At 41.5% G+C, this 22,141-nt stretch overlaps 1 protein-coding gene across 4 annotated transcripts; it reads right to left on the minus strand.

Moving 5' to 3' along the window:
- Positions 1-1,643: 1,643 nt before the first annotated feature.
- Positions 1,644-16,520, minus strand: nacc1a (nucleus accumbens associated 1, BEN and BTB (POZ) domain containing a). Of its 4 annotated transcripts, none has more exons than XM_083977933.1 (8): positions 16,369-16,520; positions 12,206-12,359; positions 9,927-10,199; positions 8,488-9,106; positions 8,091-8,261; positions 7,404-7,509; positions 7,103-7,200; positions 1,644-5,324 (listed from the first exon to the last, which is right to left on the minus strand). In XM_083977933.1, exons 2-8 carry the CDS (start codon positions 12,329-12,331, stop codon positions 5,014-5,016), a joined length of 1,704 nt encoding a protein of 567 aa, XP_083834059.1. In that variant the 5' UTR covers positions 12,332-12,359; positions 16,369-16,520; the 3' UTR covers positions 1,644-5,013. The 4 variants fall into 4 exon arrangements, with proteins under 4 accessions (XP_083834059.1, XP_083834060.1, XP_083834061.1 ...); XM_083977934.1 differs by lacking the exon at positions 16,369-16,520 and adding an exon at positions 16,124-16,185; XM_083977935.1 differs by lacking the exon at positions 16,369-16,520 and adding an exon at positions 15,679-15,855 and having other exon boundaries at positions 8,091-8,258.
- Between the last annotated feature and the right edge of the window lie 5,621 nt (positions 16,521-22,141).

Here is a 22,141-nt window from a genome sequence, read left to right on the forward strand (position 1 = left end):
AAAGATAGCTGAGGTTAATGTGAGGTCATGACTGGAACCCATCAGGTTAATTCGTCTTTGCTGCCCAACTCAAGTTAAGGGCCAAAACACTAGTGAACCTAAGGCACCTGCTGAAGATGGTGAAGAGTCCCCAACTATGAGATTGAAATACCATCATAGACAAGATCTTGCACTTATGAAACTCATGTAATGCAGTTAATACCTACTGCTTATTCTCTACTCCAGTCTCTAGTTAGGTTTTTACAATTTAAACAAATTCAATATTTAATCATATTACAACATGTCTTCCCTTTGAGGAACAGTACCATCACATATAAATACATATACAGTATATATATATATATATTTTTTTACAATACTGAGTTGGTCTTTGTAATTCAGAGTAGAATATGAGACATGGCAGTGAATAATGGCCTCATGAGACACTATGTATGAAAGCAAAACTGTAGTCAAATGAAGGCTAAAACAATTGCATGACATATATTCTGAACCCATGAAGATACAGTAACTGCTCATATGTGACAGTCTCCAGGTGTGAGTACTGAAGTGTGCAGCTAGAGGAACATTCAACACTGAGCATGCATGCTGAGACATGCAAAAATGACTTATTAATAGTAAACTAGACTTCTTGATTTATATGTAAATTAACAAAGCATGCAAATGCACACAAATTTATGCTGGTATGTATAATCTATTAATTTTACATCTATCATTATAGTATCATATGAAAAAATACCTCAAGCCATAAGTTTCAGGTGCAGTTTTAAAGCGTTAGTTAAAAGAAAGGACATCAAACACACAGCTGTAGCAGTACCATCTAGGTAAAAAGGACTCTGACAGAAATTGTTACAAATCTTTTATTAAGATATTCATTATTTAATCCATTTTGACATTTTCTCTATGATTTGTATTTTATTTTACAGTCGTTAATGTGCAATTACCTTTGATAATGTTGGGTCACAGTTACAGGGCTTTCACAAAGTTATTGGCACTTGGAACACAGAAAGAATAGGATGAGCAGTACAGGAGGTCAACTGGAGCTACAGGGTTACAGAGGGCAAGGCGCAGGGGCAAAGACATGGGCAGACCAATTACTGCAGAGGTTGTGAAGAAGCGCTGTTTCTAGGTAAATATATACCTCATGCTGCGAGTGCACAATAAACAATCTGACCTCTATGTGTGCATCTATATATAATGTACAGTATTTATCTATACATGTATATAATCATATTTATATATGTACTGTTTAGTCACAAAAGGTTCCCCATGCCGTGCCACTCCTTATCCATTCAAGTGTGTAGGTCTACATGTTTTGTGAAATGTAAACATATATGCTGAAGGTACAGAAATTACATTTTACTGGAGAATACTGAAAAAAAAAGATTCCAAATGCACACAAAGTAAAATGCAACCAAACTTGCAGACCTATTGCATTGGAGGAAGTGTGCAAGTAGGTTGCGAGTGAGGGACTTACGTTGAGTCATAAGAAGAAGAGTTGGCCCTGAAAGTTGAATAAAAGGAAAACCCCTGACACGTACCGTAACCATATTTATTTCTTATTCATTGCTTAAACTAGTAGGCCTTAAGCCTGTGTTGTGAGGCTATGCTTATGAGGCACAACAACAGGATATTCAGACTTTGTCGGAGGTTCAGTGTGATTATGTCTATGTTTGGTGTTGTTTTGGGCTGCTGTTTGGTGAGAGCAGACTAATATGGCTTCCTCATAATTAGTGCTGGTTCACTGGTGATATTCCAGCTCAAGCCAGCGGCTCAGAACAGAGTACAAGTGATTAAGTAGATAACTGTGTTACACGGTTATGGTTAGAAGCTAATTTAGCCCTTGTTGCTCTACATCTTTTTTAAAAGCATCTTCATGTTTATATTCTCATCTTATCTTATTTTTTCTCCATTGGGAGACTTCTTGTGTTTTCTGAGAGTGTCATTGCACTATTATACTATGGTTTTACAGATATCTTCCTGAGGGACCCATAAAAACAATCCTGTAATTATGGAAAAAGTCAGACATCTGAGCAATATTTTGGCTGTTTTCAAAACTGATCTAATTTCTTTAGGTAGGAACATTGACAGATTTAATAGACATTACATGGAATGATGCATCATGAAGTTACATAGATCTCAGATTTCTATTTCACTGATAGATTAGATGTCTCAGAACTCTGTACATTAAATTATGAGGCCCTTGTGGTGGAATTTTTCATCCTTTAGTGCTCAAGACAATTACCTAAGAATCTGCTACAATGGCAGCTAAATTCTGAAAACCTTGAGCAAAATATTTTAAGTTTGAATGAGTGTTTGGTATGTATCTCAACAAATGTATGATGGTAACTTTTAAAGAAAATGGGCAAAGACTAACTTAAATCCTGTCATAATGAAGAGAGTTTACCTTTTGAGCCCTGATATAAGAAAAAAAAAGCCACTAACCTTCGAAAGCCACTAAGCAAATGAAACACATGTATTTTAATCAGATGTAACTACCTAAAACCACTGCTTTGCCTCTCACAGAAACACATGAATAAACTTGTGGAAGTGAAACGTGACACCAGCTGCATGAGGGACAGGAAGCACAACAGTCTTCAGATACTGAGGAGGTAAGTGGGGGAGGGGTGCTCATGTGGCATCTACAGTCAAATGCAAAATTGAGGTTTTGTTGTTATTACCCTTACTGAATACTTATAAGGTACTGCATTGTTGTTCTTTCCATATATCTCCTGGTCAAAGCACCTAAGTAAACTAAGTTTTATAATTTCAAACAATAATGAAAATACAGTAGGTTGAGCTATATCTACTTTTTTTTTTGTTAAGTTTTTTTCAATAAGGTTGACCCAACTGCCTTGAATAAGAAGCACTCCTTCTCAGTTTTTACGCTGTACTGGTCTTCAGAAAAATAAAGCCTTTTTTAGAAATGCCTTTCCAGAAGGAGAATGTAATCAGTCGTCTGTGAGAGCATTTCAGGTCAAGAACACATTCCTAAGTCAGACTCTGACCACTGTCATGTATATATCCACCTGCAACAGGAATAATGAATCCCCTGCTCCAACCTCCATTCTACTAATCAACATGCATTCAAAGAAAAAAAAGAAAAGAAAAGAAGTTCTTGCAGACACATAAAAAAAGGTCAGCTTTTGACATGTCACAATCCGACACATCAAGCAACAGAAAAGAGGAACACTTGGGATTCAACTTAACAGTCTTTTTGACTATTTACAGGAGGAGTTTGTGCCACTTTAGAGACAATCAACATGGGCAGACATGGAAAAAAATGACAAATTCCACCTAAAGGGGTTCGATTGCTACACAACATTTCTCAAAAGGTGCATGAACCACTGGTTCTTCTCATTAAGGTGCAGAAACCTCCACTCTACCTATCATGGAAGGTGCAAAATCATTTCAAACTCCAAAATAAAACTGTCAGCCATTTTGAATTTCCATATTAAAGAGGTGGTGCATTAGATACGTAAATAAACTACATACCAGAAGTCACAGCCGTGCAATACAGACTCTCCTTTACCAAAGAACTGTCTCACACACACATGGATAGTACCATAACAGCTTTTTTTCTTCAAGCAATATTGCCTCCTTGCCATCACTGCACCCACCGACTTTCAGCTTAGTGATTTCAATTAAAAGGCACATTCCAAAATTTTATCATTATTTCCACTGACTTTTGCATTTTCAGCAAAGTCAGCAGCTTTTTTCCTTTTCAATATCTTTAGTACAAAGAAGAAACCGAGTTTTCATATCCATATAACCTTTGTATTTCTACATTACACTTACTGGCTTTCTACAAGTAATCATCAAAACTGTGGGCCAAAGTTCTATCGAAGGAGGCAAATGTTGCAGGTTCTTAACCTAACAAGAAATGGTTATCATAGACAACAGTCAAGCCAGCTGAATCAGTCTTATTATTCCTTTTAAGCTAGTGAACAGAAGATGAAACGCTTCAAATTTAGCAGTTCAACTGCTCATTCCATCACTCCGCACTGTAAAATAAAGACAAAAATAAATGACTATGGGTCCTATGATAAGACTGCTTTAATATACTCCTTTTTCTGCAAAAATAGCACTTCTCCTTGTTTGACAAGACCTCTTTCAATAAAACATGAAGATCGAGATTTTAAAACAATCCCTCTCGCTCGCTTCACTCATGCCATTCGAGGCATGGGCACTTGTATAAATATAGTTTGTCTTCTAAAAATATGACCATCTTTGATTACCTGTTGCCCTTCAATTTTCTTTACAATCATCTCAGTAAAAAGCTTTCCCCCTTCTCTCTATCACTTTTCAGTTTTATAGACAAACATGCTAAAAATTTAGAAAACAGAAAAAATGAGATAAATTTCTATAAGACACCATACAGTGAAACACTCGGGTGAGATTCTCTGGTCTCAAGAAAGGTGAGGTGGGGTGAAGAATACTTGCAGGACGATGAGAGGAAGATGCGAGGGGAGGAAGAACATGTAGTGTTAATTTATTTCATTAATGTATCTATTTTAAATTTAGCTCCTTTCCCCGAGGCTGGAATACAAGGTGTCAGGCTTGCATAGAGAAAAATGCCTCTGACACTTACATTCAATATACTCGCCACCTCTAGTCCTAGCCTGTCCATCAGCCATCCCCTTCATCCTTCTCCTCCTCCTCCTCCAGGCTGCATTCGTAACTCCTCCCGCCACCCGTACGTCAGGGAATGTATTTAATATGCAAAAGTGGATGAGCTTACACACCTTAAAAAGACAAGGGGAGGCAGAGGGCAGTTAGGATATAACTAACTCTCCCTTTCCTCGACTAACTGCATCGTACAGTCATAAAGCAAAAAATTTTAAGTTTTCACGTCCTGGTTACATCAGGGCAACAACAACCGTTGACCCCAGCAGTGTAGTATAGACAGTCAGATGTGAGAGATCAGCGTGGGCCAAAGAGTGAGGAGGCAAGCAGAACTGGGGAGTACTGGCATGTGTGTGTCACCAAATTTCAACCTTTCCCCAGACACAGTGTTCAAAATAACGGTCCTCCGTCCCCGCCCACACCTGGTAGTGATTCACCTGAAGAGCCGCCCGACTCCATGCCCGCACCCCCGGCGGCCTCCAGGGAGGCGGGGTCAAAGGCTTGATCCGCCCCCAGGGTGTCGTCCTCCGTCTTGACCCCGTCGGGGAGGAAAGCGGAGTAGGCGTCGCTCTCGGCCATCAGTAGCTTCAACTTGGGGATCCAGCTCTTGCGGACCACACGCCGGGCGTTGGTGCACATGTCGGCGGCGATGGCGTTCATCTCGCTCTCTTTGAAGCTGGTGGCAAAGTTCTGGCAATAAACTGACACGGGGAAGAAAGACAGACACGGCTTAGTCAGATCATACCCTCTATTTTGAGCTGTTCACTGTTGATGAAAAACAGCTTTTCTGATTCTCAAACTGTCAGAGCCACAATGATAACAAATAGTAGATGCTTTGATTTTGCACAGATGTCAACAAAGAGAAGTGTGCAGTATCCTCTGTGTATATTTGAATCATTTATATATGATTGTGTATATTTGAATCATTTATATATGATTATGTATATGTTTAATGTCTGAAGTCCCGTGTTAAGAGTTCAATGTCACTTAATTAGAATTTCAGCTGGCTCATCATCTTTGATAGCCTAGAAATCTAGACGCACCCAAATATTTGCTCAGCAGGTCCGTCTAGAAACGAGCCATAGGAACTTTTTGAGTCTCGAATACCGTTTGTGTTCACCAATCACAGCGCTCTATCTGTTCAGAGAGTCGTTGGGCGGGCTTAACGCGATGATGACATACTTGCGACGGTGAAAAACATGACAAGATGGCTTTGGCGTTGGCATCAACTTTGAAATAATTAAACTTGTCAATTTCTTTAAAAGTTGAGCAAGAAACTGCATTGAAGTCATTCATTTCGAAGAAGGATGTATTTGGTGTTTTGCCGACGGGACATGGGAAAAGTTTAATCTACGTCATCCTGCTCTTTGCTCTGATTAGTCGTAGCGCTACCCTATTGCGTGCAGAGGCAGTTTGAAAGACAGCCTTCATCCCGCCCCCTGGATTGAGCCGAGGTCTACCGGTCGTTGCCAGACTATACATTTTAATGATATACAGTAGTCTGGCTTGTCAGGCTACATCTTTGACACATTTCAAATGAATTGTAAAGCTGCATCTCGTGTCTCTGATTTGATGCTTATCAACCTGATTAAGTCTACTCCATGAAGTGTTTTCTCTCAAGTGAAGTGATTTGTCGTTTGTTTTCTGATGGAAGAATGGAAATGTTTCCCTGGTACTCGCTGATTCGGTGCTGGTTAGTTTCTGGTGCAGCTTCACCTGCCTGACTGGTGCATGGTGAACTGAAGAGGCCTTAAGTATCAGAGCTTTTCTTCTTCACGCTGTGACACCTTATGTTGTGAGCTTGCAGTATTGTTTATCCAGAGGGAGGAAAACGTTCTAATCTGCCAGAAAGCCTTTTGCCTTAATATAAGCAAATACAACAATCTCCCTGAGGTAGTGTTAAGAAGACAAACGTAAAAGAATATACTGTGCTTGCTGGACTCCTGTGGATCCTGCAGAACCCATACACTGAAATCTACTCAAAATCTGCTCAGAGACAAATTTCCATTTGCATTCATTATTTCACTAATGATTATTACAGAAAAGCAAGCTGAAACTATCAGTTGGACTCCCAAATATACACACCCAAATAATACAGTAGTGTCTCCTGTTGACATTCAGCTTCAGGATATATGTTGCTACCTTGTGGTCACTGTGAGTTATTACATTTAGAACAACACCTAATCCTTAGGAATAAAAGTGCAGTAGGTACCAGATAATCTACTGTCTGTATCTTGATCCAACAAAACTGCCTCAAATAAACAAATAGATTTGACTGCTACAAGACTGCGGGTTAAGAGCCGATCATTACAATTAGCAACAATGTGCTTAGCAATATGCTATATAGATGTTGTACAAGATGGATGCATGTTCAGTTTGGTCCCCTCTAACTGTACCCAACATCACAGGCAAATGTTAAAATTGTTTGCATGCTTGTGGGCAAACACCCACAGACAGACAAAAAAACATGTAGGCTCACATTTGACCGCATGCAGCACTCTGTTGTCCAGGGGCTTGCGGCTCGGGTCATTGGTGGACGAGCGAATGCCTGTTCCACAGCTGTTGGCCAGAGTATTCCTGATGCATCAAAAATAAGAATGAATAGCACACAGCACAGAACAGAGGAAAACAAAAATAGTTGTTTCATCCCTTCTATGCTCGAAGAAAAAACAAAAAACAAAAAAAACCCACCTGATTTCTATATTAAAACAAAGCTGTTCTTAACTTTACATGAAACGGTTGCAGAAATAGACCCAGTCACACAGGCAGACAGAACAAACCTGTCAAAGAAGGCGGCCAGCAGCCTCCTCAGCAGCACCTTGTGTCTAGTCCCCGCGCTCACGTGACAGTTCATTAGCTGGGCTCGCGATATATACACAGAAGTACCTGCAAAGAATATTCACAAACAAATGAAACACCAAACACAATCATGACGTATCACAACTCAGACATTTTTGACCTGTTTGTGGGTCATCTACACTACAGGAATGAAAAAGTTCATTTCATTTTCTGGAATGGAGCATTTATTTTTTGGAGGATTGTTTCTTTTTTTGTATGTTTGATGTTTTTTGTTATTGTGTTAACGTCTCAGTCTCTCTGTCACGTGTCATAGTTTATTGAAAAAGGTATGTGACCCAGCCCGTAAGGTAACACAGACATTGTCACAGGATGTCCTTGACATAAACACACTCAGTCACATGTGCAATACGTCTGCGTAAGCTGCATGCCAATGCCGAGCCCAGTCGTCTGTGGACAGCCTCTTGTAGATATCTGTATACATATCACTGCCATTGGCCTTGTCTCTTAAATCAAATAACATTGGTATATATTTCTGCATATTTCTTGTGCACCGGGGTCCAAGTGGTCATAGACTTCTGGAGCCGGCTGCATATCTTTAAATAAACACGGGAGAAACACTGGAAAACACTCGTGTGCATTTTACCGCTCTATCTAAAACACACACATACCTGAGACTAACTCTAGCTTCTCAGCAGGGTCTCCTTCCTCGTACAGTTTGGGATGACAGCGGTTGCCTATCTGAGCGATGAGTTCCGCGGGGAGACACGTGAGATCTCTGCCTCGCATCCGACCCCGCGTCTCCGTGTGATCTGGTAGAGCCTCCACACGTTCGCCTGCTGCTGGAGAGACAAATGACTCCAGAATTAGAATAAAACCACCCAACGTTTAGACAAAGAGACAATATTTGGAGCTCATGAGCCGACTGTGTAATGCTTGGTCGAACCGGAAATGTGCCAGGGTATTAAATCAATAAAAGACATCAACAGAGAAGATGAAAAATATCGTTCACATTCAGGTGAGTTAAGGTTTTTTTATTTGCATGGATGCTTATCTCCTCTTCATTACCTGCAGCTCCCATGTTGAGCATGCTGTACATGGTATACATGTTGCAGATTTGCCTGTACTGCTCCTCGGCACATTCATCTGTCCCCTCTTCCTCTTCTTCATCGTCATGGTAGCTGATAGGCGAGTCACTAGCATAGGTACTCAGAGTGCCCGGGCTCGCGCCCTCCGACATGCCGAGCCCCGCCGCAGAGCTCCCGTTGGTGCTGGCGCTGCCGCCGGCCACCATGCCCGCCAGGCTGGTCGTGGTGGCGCCCATACCCATGGCCAGTCCGAGGGCTCCGGGGCTCTGGATGGCGCTGCCCCGCACGGCCTCCTGGGAATAACGGGCCGCTTTCCTGGCCCCGCCCCCTCCCCCCGAGCCGACGCCACCTCCGTCTCTGCTGCTGCCTCCCTCCCACAGCCGTTTGGCCACCGGAGTGCAGACCACTGAGTAAGGAGTGGCGGCTTCTGGCTGGCTCGCCGGCTGCTCCGTCTTCACTCGTGATACCAGAGGGAGCGGCGTCAGGCAGGAGGCGGGCCGGGCTGCGCCGTTATTGGTCTGTGTTACTGGGCTCTGGGGCTCAGAGGGTGGGGCCTCCTCTGCGTGAAGACCCTGGGAGTCACAGCTGGGGGAGGAGACCTAAATGACAGCATTTATGTCAGGATTCAAGACCACAACGGTGAACTAGTGGATAATGTACTTAAATCTTAAGCAATTGTTTCAGTTGATCTTAGGTTTGGCCATGTTTGCTATCACCAGTGAACACAATTTTACAAACATACATACATACATACATACATGTGGGATATTATATAAAACAAAAGCAAGATATTTTATCCAGGAGTTTACCTCAACCAGGCCTTCAACTCAGGTTGAGGTAAACTCCAGGATAAATTTCCTTGCTTTCGTTGCATGTTACATCCCACATGTATGTATGTAAAATTGTTTTCACATTTTTTGACCTGTACAGCACTTTGGCAAACTTTGGTTATTTTAAAGTTTGATTTGACCTAAATACACTGGCATTTGGTTTGTGTATTTATCGCATTCAATAGACTGAAAAATTGAATGCGGAGACTTAACAGCCAATTAAAGCAGAAGTAAGCGGAATGTTTGTGTTAATATAAGTCTTAAATAGTTATATCTTCCGACAGCAATCACTTATATAGAGTGTTTGGTCTGAAACACGGGTCTGTCAGTTGCTCTGCTCTGCTGTAAGCCGAGGAGAAAACGTTCCTTGGATCCTACAACCTTTACCCAATGAGGAGAGAGAACGGCATAAAGGGGCGGTCCTCTCTGTGTGTGCAGCCAAGGGATGCGCGTGAATGTGGTGACGTAGGGACGAGGGCGGGGACTGCTAACTCCATCGGCTGACAGGAAGTTAGCCAAAACGACCAGATCGCTTACTTCTGCTTTAATTACTTTGACAAGTTTCTACTGAAAACCGCTTGAGCTTTACCTTGAGGAAGAACTCTGTGCCTTTTTCCATGATCTGTTGGATCTGTAGGAAGCCGGCAGTGTACATGAGGAGAAACTGGTCCCCAACCGTCATACTGAGGCGGCCTGTGTAGCAGAAAGCCAAAATCTGCTGGAAGCTCTGGGGCTGCACTGCCGGCGGGAGCTCCACTACAGTTGGGCTGCTCTCGTTGCCGTTACCGCCTCCACCATTGCTGCTGCTGCTGAAAATGTCCCGGAAATAAGAACTGCTGGCAGCCAGAACAGCTCGATGAGCCTAAGACAATAGAGGATAAGTATGAGTATTTATGAGAGTGACTGTGATTTGGAATATTAAATGGTTAATGTAATATTTTTTCATTTGGTGTTTTGACTGAGTTCAGGATTGTTTCTGAGATCCAACCAAAGATATTGCAGCAGTAAGACACCTCAGGTCAAAGCCTCTAAGCAGTGGGTAATGTGGTGAATGCTGAGTTCCTGCTTATGAAGATGGGGCTCCCAGGAGATTCTTATAAACTACTTTATTGATTTGTTAAAAGGTTGGATATCACTCGTATTTTCTAATAACCTAACTGAGTTTTGGTATCTAAACTAAGGCTACACTTTTTGGTGGTTATTTAGTGAAAGTTAAACTTGTAGAATGAAACAAAAACAATCCTTAATTTTTACTGACAGAAAAGGATTCACCACTGGTCTTTGGTGACATTATGTGGGATCTTGGGATTTGTGGGATTTGTAGGATCAGCATCTCCCAGTAAGAATTCCTTGAGTGTCAAATCTTTCCAGAGGTTTTTACTGGGAGCTGTGTTATCCTCAGAGGTATGCTCCTCTCCAAAACAAATGCAGCAGGTGATCAAAACCAGTAAAAATAAATCTGGTTCATATTAGAAATCATCCATCATGGGCCACGAGCAGAGCTGCAGCTAATGTTTGCTCAGATTGCTCCTCTGATAACTTGTCATCCAGATATTCAGGAGGTTTTTTTTTTTTACCAGAAGCCGTAAAAGATGCAGGAACCTCTTCCCTAATATGTTAAGATCCAAATGTATGATGACTAAAATCCTTTATCCAGTTAGAATATCCAGTTATAATCCACCAATAGCTCTTGAATAAATATGGCCTAAAAGTGGCTTTAAAACTCAATTTTGACCACTTCTGGGAGGCAACAACAAAGCTGATGCATGCAAAAAGGGGATATCACCATTAACAGGCAACCAAATGACCGTTACAATGACAATAGCGGATTTCTCATAGTAAGATTTCTGGGAACAATTTTAGTGATGTAAGTATAGGTGATTTTCTATGGTAGCCCTGACAGCTTAATGCACTGTTTAAGAAAGTCAATTCAAAAGACACAAACACACTATTAATTCAGAAAACAACTTCATCAATGCCACAATATATGCCCTGGAAAACTTACAACACGACAGAAAAGTTTCTGGGGACACAAAAAAAGTGACAGACTCGCTTCTGCTCGATGCTTCTTGACTTTAGAAATCACAAAGGCCGCTACCTGTGGTGCTGTGAGTTTGTTTGGTTTATCATAACATTAATATTGCATTATTCAGATATTATTGCAAATATTTTATGTTAGCTTAGCATTAGTCTATACACAAGTCCATCACTTTTTTCTGTCCCCAGAAACACTCACATTGTGTTGCCTGTTTTTGCAGTGCGTGTGTCCTGAAATTCAAGGTTTCTTTATTCTTTATGATGAAGATGTTTTCTGGATTTGAAAGCATGTCTGTGTATGTGTTTTCTTAAGTTGCAGTGCATTGAGTTGTCAGGGGCACCACAGTATTCAGACTTTTTAATGGAGACTATAATGTGGAAACAATACATATAAATGACTTTATATACCTTACATGTAAATATATAACTATATACATGTACACCTTTAATCTTTGCAATGCAGTGACAATTCAGAATAGAAAACTTTATCTGTATGACATATGAAAAATTACATCCAAACATGTAAACTGAAACGAAGGGCCCTTTGATTATTAAAACATAATTAACCCAGGACCCTTACAGAAGAAGGGGGCATTGTAACATTTAAAGGTGGTCCAGTGTTTGTGTGTTGTCACTAAAGTTAAAGTCTACAACAAATGATTGAAATAATTCCAACATTCACCTACAAAGAACAAACTCTTCACAATTAGCCTTTGATGCACAGATGAAAACCTGCACACTGTGAAAGGCTGCACCATGCATCGTCTACCACTAAAAACGTGCAATTTACAAAAGTATATAGATCGTACAAACTACATGTCACGTTCATACCTTGAAGGCATGGCCCTTGACCACCACGGAGACATCGCAGTAGAGGCCCTGCAGCCGCTGCTCGTTCAGACACTCTAAAACGTTGTTGCCAAAGTTTGGGATCGCCATCTGGAGGGTCTGGGCCATGGTGCGCCTACGCACACCACCAAAGGGTCTTGTTAGGGGAAGAAAGAGAGACAGAGAGAAATAAATGACTAAGTTGTTAAACCCCATGCATGTGTTAAGCCACAAACTGGTGAGTGATTAAACATAGGTTCAGCTTCACTTAGAAGTTTCAAGCTGTTGCAAAATTGCTTTAAAACACTTTGTATTTCTTATTCTTGTGCAACCACACAGCATGGGGGACTGACTACATGAGATAATGCATATGAGTGACTCATGTAAAGTCCCCTCTTTTAACATCTATTCACACATTAGGGTCACTCAGCTTTATCAGTTGGGTTTTGGTCCCAGGTGGGGTAACTTGGTCGGACCCATTCACAACAATCACAAAAACTGTTTCATCCTGTGCTGATTCCCCGGCGGAGGAGGGCATCAGCAGGAAATGTGAGGAGGAGGTGTAACGTAACAAGGGTATGTTAAAAAACAGAGAGCTCAAGGAGAACAGACCTACAACAAAACAGGTGAGGAATGTCAGAGTCCCACATTAACAGACGCAATAAAATGGCTGACGGCCTTTCACTGCCACAGAATAAACTCCATACATACACAAATGCAAAGTCTATTTTCTGTTTTACGGTTAGCCCAAATTATTCATGACGAAGTGGCCCTTTTTCTGGAGAAAAGCAGCCACCAATAAGAATTATGTCTCCTCCTGGCATATGCATTTGACATAGGCCAAAGATATTTCTTCACACAGTCCTACTGGGAGTTTTTGGCAGGCTCGTGGGACGCGGATATTTGAAACAAAGTTCTGTTGAGGCCTCCATGGATACCCTGCATTGCAATAATTCTATACATCACTTCAGCCTCGCAACACTGTTGTTATTGCCAGGAGCAGTCTCAGTAAAAGCCTTTTTATTTTCTCTCTTCTATGAGCTATAAAATCCCGTGTCCTCAGATAACTGGGTCATGTTCTGTTATTCTATGTGCAAAAGTGTGTGTGTCTCTGTGTCTGTGTGTGTGTGGCCTCAACAAACACCACATAGCATGTTTCCATTCACTTCTCTAAACAGTCAAAGGCAAACATACCCCCTTGCCCTGCACCCTCTCAAAGATTCCCATATCATGGCCCTCAGTGTTGAATTAAAGTCTCCCCTGCTGTGGATTTCAACATTGGTGTTTCTGCTTCATACTGCCAGATAGCTTTATATTCTGTTACAGGTTATGTGGAGACACAGGTACAGGTTGTATAGTACCACAGAAAGGCATGAGGAAGAAAAAGAATGTAGGCTACTTCTTAGTGCTGGGATTCACATGTTTTGCCCTAAGCATACAGTAGTGTGCACTGATAAGCCCATGTGTGGCATTTCGTTGACCATAAACCTTTGAAATAGACAACCATTCACAAGGGGTTTCATATACAGTATATAAATGTATGTACGCAGATGAAGATACAGGCCTGCAAGGCACAGAAGTGTGCATGTGTACCCATAGCTGCTTTTCACACCAAGCTTTACCACTTTAAAGTGTTGCACAAATGCACGCTGCACACTCACACAGAGATACATATCAAACAAAGACAATCCCTGATAGCATGAGAACAAAAATGATTGCAGCCCACCCTGTGAGAGCCGTACAACCAACTTTGGTGTGACTGACTGATGAGGGCCGGAGTGAGCCGCCCCATCATATCCAAAGCCTTTCATTTGGGACCTCGCCAAGCTCCAGGGTAAAGAGAAATGCTCTCTTTGTCTCTGTCTCACTCAAGCTCCCTCTCCCTCATACTAAAACACAGATGCGCACACACAAACTCAAACAAACCCACAAAAGGCACACTGAGTCACACACAGACATTAGACAATACTGCTTGTTTACAGTTTGGCGAGCTGCAGTAAGCACACATGCGTGCACATAAAGACACACAAACGCAGGGCTGAGAGCAGGGTGTGTTTGCACAGTTTGCCCTGACAGTGAGAGAGAATGTGACTGTGTGTGTGTGTGTGTGTGTGTGTGTGTGTGCATGTGTGTCTTTATGCAACAAGGAGGGGCATTGGGGCCTGCAGAGATGAGAGGGATCATCTCATGTCCTTATTCCATTATACATATAGAGTTCAGCGACGCGAACAAACGTAATTCACCCAAACTCACCCCGTGGCTTAGATCGCATACCAACCAGCCTGGAGAGGAAAGTAGGTCAAACATACTCACAACATACTTAAGACCTTAGACTTTTGATAGTAAGCCTTAAGATTTTTTTTCTGCCTGCATTCAAGGGGCTTATGTTATGATGGGGTGGCTATCAACATATTTCTAAATCTATACTGTGTAATTACTTTCCAGTTTATCCAGTACTACCATTGAAAACCACTTTGGCTTTTATATGCAAATTCAAATAACCTTTATTGGCATGGCAGATCAGAAACCCACACTGCCAAAGCAGCATAGATAGCTGTGAATATTGACAAATGATGAGCAGTAAATAAACACACCACCTACCAACATCGACATTTATATCACTCTATAATTAAAGGCATTAAATAGCAATTATATCCATTGCTATGTGGATAACTGTGGAGTCATTGGTGCAGCTGGCACACAATGCATTCCCTCTATAGGCATTTCCTGGTTCTCATGTGCCCATGTCTGCATGGCTGTGCTGCCCCTATCAGTACGACACTTAACACACAGGCCTGATTCCTGCTTTATATCGTATAACAGGGAAACTCTGGCCATTAAAGCAGACACACGGGCACCGAGCTTCCAAACTTCTTAACTCCATATTACTTAAAAGCTGTGCCAGCCACCAAAACGAGCGCTCCCGACTATGGACCGCCTCTGTATTGAAATCTTTAAACGGGATAGGAGTCTGGATATAACACAGGGACACAGATAATGGGGCTGATGAACACACCGGGATGACCGCGCCGTGTGCCAGTCTACCCGCCGGGAGTGCTCCACTGTCTGCTGGCACCGAAGCCAGGAGGCGACGGGAGGGAGGAGGGAGGAAGAGGAGGAGGGGGGCGACACAAGGATGGCAGCAAAAACCCCGGTGATACCCGAAAGAGGGTGACGGTGTGTTACTGTTTACGTCCCATCAAATGACACTCACTTATATCCGTCTAACGCATCCCCGGCGGACTATTTCTCTCCCCTTCTCCCCTGTGGCTGTCACCGCTGAAATGTTTCATGCCCTCTCCCATCCGCGGCGGGCCTGTCGAGGTGGCTAATGGCTAAGCTAACACTACTGTTAAATATTTTGGGTTCGCCCCGGCGCACCATCCACCTCATGCGCGCTGAGCCCCAGCTCCACAATGTCAAGCATTTCCGCGATAGTCTCCCCCACCGCTCAAAAGATAAACAAAGACACTTACTGCCTACAGCGGTACGAGGTAGCTGTGCTGTGACGCCGGTTGTCAAGCCCAAATGTCGCTTATTTAAATATTTTGGTGATGGGGGAAATCGCTCCCCCTGCCATTCTCCATTCTACCGACATCAACAGGTCATCCCAGGACACGCAGCAGCTGAGGGCGAGCCAGACGGAACCAGTGCGGCACGGAGCGGGGGGTGGGAGCACAACAAGGCACAATTCTTTTACAACCGGCGCTCGGAAGGGCTTCTGTTGCCAAAAAAAAAAGAAAAGAAAAGAGTGAAAAAAAACAGCTGCCATCTCATTTTCACATATTTGAGAGAAGAGCCACGTGAAGTTAACCATTTAACTACAAACACCGCACTCCATGCCGGGTAGCGGAGCAGATTCCGCTGTTTTGAACAGGCTGGGGTAGGATAAAGTTTAGGACTGTGCCAATCTGCACCCACCCTCTAAGGCGCGTGCTTATCCCAAACTTTTACTGTCCCGTAGCCTCGCCTGTCTGCTGGACCGTCCATCATCCATGGACACCCGGCATAGATAGACGTACCCCCCCCCCCACACACACACACACACACACGCACACACACACCTCCTCTTTCCTTTCCCCTCCCCTCCCGTTGCCGCCGTCGCCGGTGAATCCTCAATCGACCCCGGCAGAACACTTAATGCTAACCGCGGACAAGAAACTCACCTCCCTCGCTGTGGGAAAGTTGTATGCGGAGCGCTGGTTCAAAGGGGGAGACGCTGCGCTCTCTCTCCCGGCTTTCCCTTGCTCCAGGCAGCCATTCAGTGTGAGCGAAGCGCCGATAGCAGAGCCATCGAGGGCGGTACAGTATCCCAGGGGATTGCGGAACACAGAGCCACTGATCGCGCAGAGCAGCAGGAGAGGAGGAAGACAGGCATGACGCGCTCGTCATTCAATCGCATGATCGTTCCGAGCGCAGCCTCAATTTGGGGAGACCTATCCCACGGCGTAGACTGTTTGCGCATTGGCACAGCAACAGCAGCAGTCTGCAAGGAGAAACTGCCTCTCACTCCCTCTCTCCCCCCCCTCTCTCTCTGAGTCTCTTTCTCTGTCTGGCTCTCTCTGTGCATGAGTGATAGAATTGGGAAAAGTAGGCCGTGTGTGTGTATGTGTGTGTTCTTTTAACTTGGGTGAACTGAGGTCAGTAACCTCTGCATTGATATACATTCTCTAACGCCCTTACATTTATTCATGGGAGGCTCGAGGACAATTCACTGGTTATTCTATAGCTTGGAGGAAATCTATCCCTGGAAACCGCTGCATCTCAGCCAAAAGTTTTGATGGGATAAGATGCAAAAATTGCAAGTAAATCTCTTAACACTGCATTGTTGCTGTTTCTGTCCTGTTCTGTCCCAACCCTATTCTATGTGTCTCACTGACAGGCCCTATAGCCGTTCTCATTTTATAACAAAATTCTTCACCAGGATTTTGACAAGGAAAATCTACTCCTAAAATAGGTGCTAGTATTCATTTAACCATGTACATCTCAATTTAAATATAATGAATATCCGAACTGAATAGTTGAGAAACTACCAGGAAAGTTTATATAACCGCTATTTGACTATATGGGGCCCTTTTCTGGTACATGCAAGTCCCAAATTTTAATCAGTTATGGTTTTTAGTTACTCTATTTAGAAAATTAGTGAGATCCCACATTAAAATGTATACATTACATGAATACATATGACATCATGTACAAATAAAATAAAAACATAAAGTATTCATGAAACCTATAAACTGGAACAAAACATACTGAAAAAAATAAAACTAAACGAAACAAAGGCATTGTGATTATGTATGGATTCTTACAATGCAGATATGTTATGCATCTGCCCAAAAGCCTTTTAATATTGTAAAAGAATAGAATAGAATATTGCATTTACAATTTCCAATTTCATTGTTTTGTGCAATGACAATTAAGTATTTTACTCACATAACTGTCATTGCACAAAACAATGAAACTGGAATGCAATGTTTTGGTGCTAGTAAAATAGACATGCATGATGTGTAATAAAAATATCTCCAGGCCGACTGGGAGAGAGGGAGGACTGCTACAGCAAAATATATAGCAGCACGTCATTAGCTTCACAGAGCAACTCTGCCCCACATAATTCTACGTTCCATAACCGCCCATGCTCTCCATGCTCTTCTATTGTTTGTAAATAAGAAATTGTTCTTAATTGCTTGCCTGGGTAAAGGTAAAAGATAAATAAAATAAATAAAAATTGTTAATTGATAGTTTTGGTTTGTTTTACTCTATTTTGTTTTTCAATATTGATGCTATAGCTAAATTGATTTTGAAACTTTCATGCCAATAAAGCCTTTGATTGATTGATTGATTGATTGATTGATTGATTGATTGATTGATTGATTGACATGCAGCCTATGTTTAATGTAACAGTAAAACATTAACATATATAATTAAAATAATTAAATAATCTAAATAACTATAATTACCATAAATGCTTGCAACATGTACAAAAAAAATCATCATAATCATCTGTTTTTTTTAATTATGCAAATAATGTTATGGGTATTATTTTTGTATATCTTGTATATCTATACAGTGGATGAATGTGGTAGTAATGGCATAACATCACTCCATATCTCCATATATAGTATTACATTTATGTCTTGGCGCTTCCCTTATTTTCATACAGTATGTAGTCTAGCTTATTATATATACAGTGGGTACGGAAAGTATTCAGACCCCTTTAAATTTTTCACTCTTTATTTCATTGCAGCCATTTGCTAAAATCAAAAAAGTTCATTTTATTTCTCATTAATGTACACTCAGCACCCCATCTTGACAGAAAAAAACAGAAATGTAGAAATTTTTGCAAATTTATTAAAAAAGAAAAACTGAAATATCACATGGTCATAAGTAACCCTTTGCTGTGACACTCATATTTAACTCGCATGCTGTCTATATCTTCTGATCCTCCTTGAGATGGTTCTACTCCTTCATTGGAGGTTACAAAATAATTTGCAGCACTCAAGGTTCCTTTAAAACCAATTTTCACATAGCGACCAAAACCACATGTCTTACTATTTAGGTGTACAGGCTCCTCTACGTAACTCTTTACGTTAGTAGTTAAAGGAAACTATATCTAACTCTTGCACTGTATCATTTCTTAAAAATACACATGTCTTACTGAGTAGATCACAGACGCCGTCACCAATTTTTGCTTCTTTTTAGTTCAACTCATGTTACTAATTCAAGCTTTTTACTCTTATTTCTTCTTCTCTTATTTTCCTATTTCTTCATTCTCTTATTTAGCCTACTCTTATTCTTCTTTATATTTAGTTCTCTATTGTCCTAGGTTTCTATTCTCTTGATTCTCTATTTCCCCCCTTTTTGCGTTCCTTGTAACGCAAACAAAAACCAAACAAAAACCCCCCAAATTGAGATAAATTTAGAACGATAACCTACTTCTAATCATCAGGACAACAATCACCCACACAAAGATCTTTAACGGTGTGACCCAACAGCAAACAGCAGCATAATAAGCCGCGGACAGTGCGGAAGTCGGCTGGTCGAAGCTGAAGAAAAACGCTGAATGGGCCACAAACACGCCCAAGTTCGTGACGCCAAAATTGTGGTATATTGATGTGTTGATGAAAAGAAGGGATCACCGCCGACACGTCTTCACTTGCATTCAAAAAGGAGTTTATTAACAAGAAGAAGAACATTGTTCAAAAATGCCGAATCCTAGAGCATCTCTGTTGCCAATGTGAGATCTCTCTCCTTATGGCTCAAACCCATAGTTTTATGCTTTCTAACTCCAAAACTCCACCTTCTCCAAACATAAAGATATGGCTTTCCATATTAGGCAATAATTGTTTGTCATTAACACGAGCATTCCATGTTTCTTGTAAATCTAATCAATTCTATTTCTGTTTAACATACACAGTTCATGTTCCACATTCATGAACATGAGGCAGGATCTAACCTATGTAATTTTACGACCTTGCATCATCTTCCAGATGAGGCTAATCAACTTAGTTAAGACTCTCACTGGAAACATGTGATTAACAGAACACACATTTCCCCAGGATACATTTCACAAGGGTCACTCTTCTTTGTCTCATCTATCACTGTTACTAAACACCTTATGGAACATCATATATCTATAATACATGGTGATGATATAAGATATTAGAGCAAAAAGTTCAGGTGGATAATACACTACATTCCTAAGAGCACAGTGGCCTGAGCAATCGTGGGAGAAGAGCCTTGGTGAGAGAGGTAAAGAAGAACCCAAAGATCACTGTGGCTGAGCTCCAGAGATGCAGTGGGGAGATGGGAGAAAGTTCCACAAAGTCAACTATCACTGCAGCCCTTTGTATTGGGCAGGTGATGAGCAGTGCTAAAAAGTTTAATCTTCGTCTCATCAGACCAGAGAATCCTATTTCTCATAGTCTGGGAGTCCTTCATGTGTTTTTTGGCAAACTCTATGCGGGCTTTCATATGTCTTGCACTGAGGAGAGGCTTCCGTCGGGCCACTCTGCCATAAAGCCCCGACTGGTGGAGGGCTGCAGTGATAGTTGACTTTGTGGAACTTTCTCCCATCTCCCCACTGCATCTCTGGAGCTCAGCCACAGTGATCTTTGGGTTCTCTCTCACCAAGACTCTTCTCCCACGATTGCTCAGTTTGGCTGGACGGCCAGAAGAGTTCTGGTCGTCCCAAACTTCTTCCATTTAAGGATTATGGAGGCCATTGTGCTCTTAGGAACCTTGAGTGCTGCAGAAATTCTTTTGTAACCTCCAATGAAGGAGTAGAACCATCTCAAGGAGGATCAGAAGAAATGGACAGCATGCAAGTTAAATATGAGTGTCACAGCAAAGGGTTACTTATGACCATGTGATATTTCAGTTTTTCTTTTTTAATAAATTTGCAAAAATTTCTACATTTCTGTTTTTTTCTGTCAAGATGGGGTGCTGAGTGTACATTAATGAGAAATAAAATGAACTTTTTTGATTTTAGCAAATGGCTGCAATGAAACAAGTGAAGATTTATTGGCTAATCATTTTAAAAGTACTTTCATGACATTCCATATCAAATTCATAGTTAGCATTCATCACCTCAAGTCATCATTTATGGAAACTGTTACTTTATAAATGTTTGAATGGAAATTGTAATCAAGTGTGACAAGTAATTTCAGGTAGTGTTCAAGCATTCCAACAGGTCATGGCAGTAAGCAGCATGCACAGCAACAGAAGCAGCAGCTTCATGCAACTAAAGATGGATTCATAATTACTTTGTTTGCATGAAAAAGGAATGAGCAAATACAGGTCTGGGAAAACCTAGACCAGTAACTGTGGCTCTGGTCCACAATCAGACTGAAAAAGAAATTAAGCCTTGGCGGCTTTCACATTGTGCCATCTTGCCTGTGGTCAGTCCCATTGTATTTATAATCATGGGGAGGGCCAATGGTTTAACAGGGAGGGACTCACATGTGCTAACATGTACTATACCAAAACAAGGAACAGAGAACTTCAGATTACAAAGCACACAGCAGGAGTGTGACTATTCATGTTGTCATGTTGGTGATTCTTTGTGTTATGCTTTCAGCCAAATCTTATCAAACAAACTGCTCTAAATTTCCCAGGAGGTGATGTGACTGATTTTTGATTTAGCCCCCCTTTAGTTCCCCCTGACCCACTACATAAATACCCTATATTTCTGATGGGCCTGTCTACACATTCGCTGGTTAGTTGACAGTCATTGTAAAAACTTTGCAGTGTGGGGTGTTAATCGTCACTGTCCAAGGAATTAGAAAAGTGCACGAAAGAAAAGTGCACAAAAGAGCATCTGTCTAAAATTGCAGAACATTACTCAGTGGTTGAGGTGGAAAAGAAAACAAAGTTTCAGTTGCTTCTTAAATATCTCCCTAGAAGCAGGTATTGACATTTTGTGCAACAAAAAGAACTTCTTGTTGCAACTGGAACACGATCAAACGTACACATAAAGGTACAGTTGTAATTGGATATTGTGTATGGGTAAAATGACAAAGGTCCAGTAGGATCAGGCTGTACAAGGACGTGTGCATTCATTTGATATAAACAATTTTAGAGCAAGAGTTTAATGAGAGAAACCTTTTTTAATTTAGTTTGCATGTGTTTCCAAGGTGAGAAAAGAAGGCTGATGTAGACTGTGTACTATGCTACAATGCTTCAATGTCCAATACCATTTGCCCCTGGGCCTACAGAAGATTTCAGCAACAGTATGCTTAAGGTATCTGACCTTGTGGCAATGGTATATTACCAACATTTCAGATTGTAAGAAAGTGAAACGGCTAAATATATGACACATTTTCTAGCATTCAAAGAAGAAGCTAACCATTTTGAATACTGGTTTGGTTTTTTATTAGACATATTAATGGATCTTTGCTCTGAGATTTTGCTTTTTGATCTCTTTTTTGACTTGCCCAAGCT

This window comes from Trachurus trachurus (assembly GCF_905171665.1).
Source record: "Trachurus trachurus genome assembly, chromosome: 8".
Lineage (NCBI taxonomy): Eukaryota > Metazoa > Chordata > Actinopteri > Carangiformes > Carangidae > Trachurus > Trachurus trachurus.